General features: G+C 38.9%; 1 protein-coding gene across 1 annotated transcript; it reads left to right on the top strand.

Moving 5' to 3' along the window:
• Positions 1 to 2,396: 2,396 nt before the first annotated feature.
• Positions 2,397 to 2,975, top strand: LOC139189496 (uncharacterized). The gene has a single exon (XM_070808454.1). The coding sequence runs from the start codon at positions 2,397 to 2,399 to the stop codon at positions 2,973 to 2,975; it is 579 nt and encodes a 192-aa protein (XP_070664555.1).
• The last annotated feature ends 2,107 nt before the right edge of the window (positions 2,976 to 5,082 follow it).

Raw genomic sequence — 5,082 nt, 5'->3', positions numbered from 1 at the left:
ATTGTCGTTGAGTATTTTTCAACTCTATTCACCATGGATACACCCACCACTTTCGGTGAGATCCTACATTGCGTACCGATTAGGGTGGATGAGCGGGATAATTGTCTACTTGGTGGCCCAGTGACTGATGTGGAGATCGAAACAGCTGTTTATCAAATGCATCCAACAAAATCACCGGGTCCGGACGGTTTCAATGCAGGTTTTTATCAACATCATTGGGAGACGGTTGGGGGCGTTGTTATTGGTATGGTGAAATCTTTTTTTTGTTCAGGCAGAATGTTGAAGGATTTGAATCACACTAATATTGTGCTTATTCCTAAAGTGGATCATCCCACGAAGATGTCTCATTTTCGGCCGATTTCGCTGTGCAATGTGGTGTATAAAGTAATTTCTAAAGTACTTACGAATAGACTAAAAAAGGTTCTCCCTAAAGTTATCAGTCCTAATCAATCAGCGTTTGTGGCTGGAAGGCAAATTTCTGATAATATTTTAGTAGTACATGAACTTCTACACTCTATGCAACATGAGAATGAGGAGGGTTTGGATTTTATGGCGCTCAAACTGGATATGGCAAAAGCCTACGATCGGGTTGAATGGTCTTTTTTGAATGCTATGATGCATAAGTTGGGTTTTGGAGATGTGTTTTGCAACTGGGTGATGGAGTGTGTTCAAACTGTGTCTTATAGCGTGGTGATGAATGGAGAGATAACAGGTTATATAACGCCTAGGAGAGGCATTCGGCAAGGTGACCATTATCACCTTTTTTATTCCTTATATGTGCCGAAGGTTTTTCCGCTCTAATCCATAATGATGAGAGGAGGGGTTGCATTCGAGGTATGGCAGTAACTCCTTCGGCTGAGCCTTTGTCACATGTTTTTTTTGCTGATGATTCAGTTTTATTTTGTCGAGCTACAGAGAATAAGGCGTATAATGTGAAATATTTGCTCCAACGGTATGCTGAGGGCTCCGGACAATTCATTAATCTAGATAAGAGCTCGGTACATTTTAGTGTGGGGTGTTCAACGGGGCTGAAATCTACTCTACCCCAGATTTTGGGGATTAAACATCAGGAAGGATTTGGGAAATATTTAGGTATACAAGCTGATTTTGGAGCGTCGAAGAAAAAGGTGTTTGAAGAAGTTCGGAATAAATTGGATGAACGAATTAATGGCTGGGCAGAACAATTTTTATCGGTCGCAGGTAAGGAGGTGCTAATTAAAAGTGTTGCGGCGGCTTTACCTATTTATACTATGTCATGTTTTCAACTGCCTATTCAATTGGCAAAGGAAATAGAGCAAACTATAGCGCGTTTTTTGTGAAGGGACCAGAAGACGAAAAAAAGTGTTCATTGGCTTGCTTGGAAAAAGGTGGCGCAAAGGAAGATCTCTGGGGGTCTTGGCTTTAAGGACATTATTGAGTTTAATTTAGCAATGTTGGCTAAGATTGGATGGAGATTGATCTGTGCTCCGGAGTCTCTGTTGGCTAAAGTACTTAAAGCTAAGTATTATCCTACGTCATCTTTCCTTGAGGCATCAGTGGGACGTGGAACTTCTTGGGGTTGGAAGGGCATTTTACAAGGGCGGAAAATTTTGAAGTCGGGTATTAGATGGCGGGTTAGTGATGGGCTCAATATTCAGGTTATTGTGGATCCTTGGTTGCCCACACCAAGAACTTTTCGGCCTTTATCAAGACATCCAGAAATGCCTCAGATGGTTGCGGACTTGGTGTCCGTTGATGGAACTTGGGAACGTGAGATCGTTCAAAGGTGTTTTACTGGTGATGAAGCACAGCTTATTCTGAGCATGCCGTTGAGTCGATTGGGGTGTGTTGATCGTATCATTTGGCATTATACCCGTAATGGAGTCTATTCGGTGCAGTCCGGATATTTGGTAGCCCAAGAGATGAACAGGAATGGTGAACTGGGGAGGAAAGGAGGTGGGCAATCTAGTACGAATGATACTCTGGCTTTGGTCTGGCGGGATCTCTGGAGTTTGAAGGTTCCCCCTAAACTCCGCCATTTCATATGGAGAGGATGTCGGAATATCCTTGCTGTCTGCACTAATTTGCAAAGGCAAGGGGTTAGATTGAGTACGGATTGCCCGTTTTGTGCTTGTGAGGAGGAAACACAGGTTCACCTTTTTTTCAGATGTTCTTTTGCTCGTGTCTTTTGGTTTGGTTCTCCGATTCAATTAGATGTGAACGTGGTGGTGGGTGACGATTTTATGCAGTGTTGGACTTGGTTGTGTACGAAATATGGCAAGTTGGATGAGGCTTGTACGTTTATGCATTGGGTAGTGTGTGGTTTATGGCGAATTTGGAAGTGCCGTAATAGTGTGGTGTTTGAGAAGGTTGTGGTGGAACCTACTGTGGCGCTACAGTTACTACGGCAGTAATGGATGGAGATTGTGGAAAGTGATGAGGATTTTTCCTCGGACAATAGTTCTGGGTGCATTGGGGATGGCACAATTGCGAATGGGTGGGTAAAGCCTCCGTTTGGGACGATAAAAATAAATTGTGATGGTGCCTGGTGCAATCGTACTAGTGTGGGAGGATATGGGTGGGTTGCTAGAGATTTTGCAGGTATATTTAAAGGTGCTGGCGGTGTGGGGAAGGTGTTCTGCGGTTCTAGCTTTATGGCGGAAGCCGAGGCTCTTCGGCTGGCTGTAATGGCTGCGGTGGATAGGGGTTTTCATAGTGTTCATGTGGAAACGGATTCAAAGGTTCTTGTGGATATGGTTCATGGAAAGTTGCAACCTGATGCAACTATGGACGCTATTTTGTGGGATATTAATCTTCTTCAGCAACAAGTAGTTTCTTTGACGATTAGTTACACTCCTCGTGCCTGTAATGAGGCCGCGCATCTTGTGGCAGCTTATGTCACCCGTATGGGGGGTGCGTATTCCTGGGATGATTTTGAGCCTGAGTGGTTGTTCAACACTCTTGCGTCTGATGTAAACATTTCAATTCGTATTTAATACTATGTGCTCTTTGACAAAAAAAAAAAAATCTCCCTAGCATTAATTGAAAAAGGTACATACATAGTCTTTCTTCCCATTTCTTTAAAACCCTAGTTTTTCATTTATACTTTATATTTGGTTACACTCCTTTCTTATTCTATTCATGTTTGTGCGTTATATCATACTATGCATGTACGTTTGCCATGAAAAGGAAAAGTCAATAGAGTATTTGTTGAAGAAACTAACTGAGAGTACGAATCGGTGGGAAAACAAGGAGCCAACTACTAAGCAGCTCGAAGTGACATTTAATTAACATGTGGTTCATTGTATCATATCTAGCAATAATTTACAAATTAAAAGTCAAATGCTAATTTGAGGACTAACCTTTTTGTTTAATTAAAAAATTGGTGGGTTAGATATAAGGTAGACCTATCTACACACACTTTTTATTTCTCACGCATCATTTATTAATTTTTGTCTTTTGATATTTTTCAATTCATTCGAGCTGACGATCATAAATTGAGAGGAATGTATATATGAAAGATAAAAGAACGGTGTGTAGATAACACCGCTCTTAAATATATACTATTTTTGCTGCTACAACACGGTGAAGGTAGGCATGAATATTGTGGAAAAAATATTAAAACCATTCAAACATACGTGGGTTACATTCTATTCTCGGCACATCTGTGTGTGTTTTCTCCGAATATTGAGAACCATTCAACACTCCTCACCCATGGTATGATTTAGGATGATAGGATCACCAGCAAGATTTACCATGCATACGAACCTAATCATGCGCTTAAAAGATAACAAACTAAGACGTATAAGTTACACCTTGCTCAGTGTCTGACCTGTCTCGTTGTATCCTAATTCAAATCTCCTCCAGTTAATTAAAGTAGGTTTAAAATATATTCTTGTTAAGAAAGAAAAAGCCAACAACAATGGCTCTAATATGGTCAGAGGGTCAACTTATTCTGCACATCTCATTGATAAGCACAAATTGGCTTGCTAGAAGAGTGAACCAATGATTAAGACAAACCCTAACCAGGCTTTGAATCTAGGGACAAGTTTTATTGCATGCATGTTATGCATGGTCCTATGGCATTAATGATTTTCAGTTCAGACACCCCTTCGGTGTGGGTAAGGAGTCCGTTCTGTGTAGTTTCTCGTGCAATGGGTCAGACTTAACCACAAGGCCGGTCTAGAGATTTTTGAGGTCCGAGGCGACGTCAAAAAATGTGCCCTCACTTTATATAAGAAAAATATTTGTTTTCATATGTAAGACATCGATAAAATTATACTTAAAAAAGCACTTCAAACTTAATAATTTAGAAACACAGAAAAATTAATTTATTTTGTATTGTGAGAAGGAAACAAAAAAACTCCGGGTTTACAAATAGATAAATATGAGTTTTGTTTTCCATCTAAACTTTTAAAGTGTTTTTGTATAAATCATGAGGTGTTTTATCTTATTTACTAACCTTATCAATATGGGACTAAAAAAATAATGATGTTTTTGAGTCTTCAATTGATATGTATAAGTAATAAATGGGTACTAAATTAAACTTTTTGATGACACGTCATATGATTTGCAAATTTGGTCTAAAAATTTTGTCAACGTATTACTCTTCATTGAAGATTAGACTTGAATTGGAACAAATGTTTAAAAATAACAACTCACATAGCTACTAGCTACTAATTAAAAATAAATTAACAACCAAACAAAAATTCGTAAAAGTTGAAAAGAATAAACATGCACTTAACATTTCGAACGTAGGACCTCTCATTAATTTTAAACAACAAAAATCATTGATTCTAATTGAATTTCTTGATCATTTAGCCAAATTTTATATATTTATACTCTTATGAAAAGAAATTTGTAAAAATTGAAAAGTAAATAAGTGTTTTGAACCCCAGACCTCCTCATTAATTTCAAACAACAAAACCACAAGTTCTAGTTAAATTTTTTTGTCATTGAACCAAATTTTATAAATTTATACTCTTATGAAAACATATATAAATATATTACCCTAATAATTTTGGTGCCCCCAATTATATTGGGCCCCGGACGATCGCCCTGCCGCACTGGGCCTGGGCCCGCCCTGCTTAACCAAGCATCAAG

This window comes from Malus domestica, chromosome 11 (assembly GCF_042453785.1).
Source record: "Malus domestica chromosome 11, GDT2T_hap1".
NCBI classification, from domain to species: Eukaryota; Viridiplantae; Streptophyta; class Magnoliopsida; order Rosales; family Rosaceae; genus Malus; species Malus domestica.
This window is presented reverse-complemented; position numbering and strand designations above follow the sequence as displayed.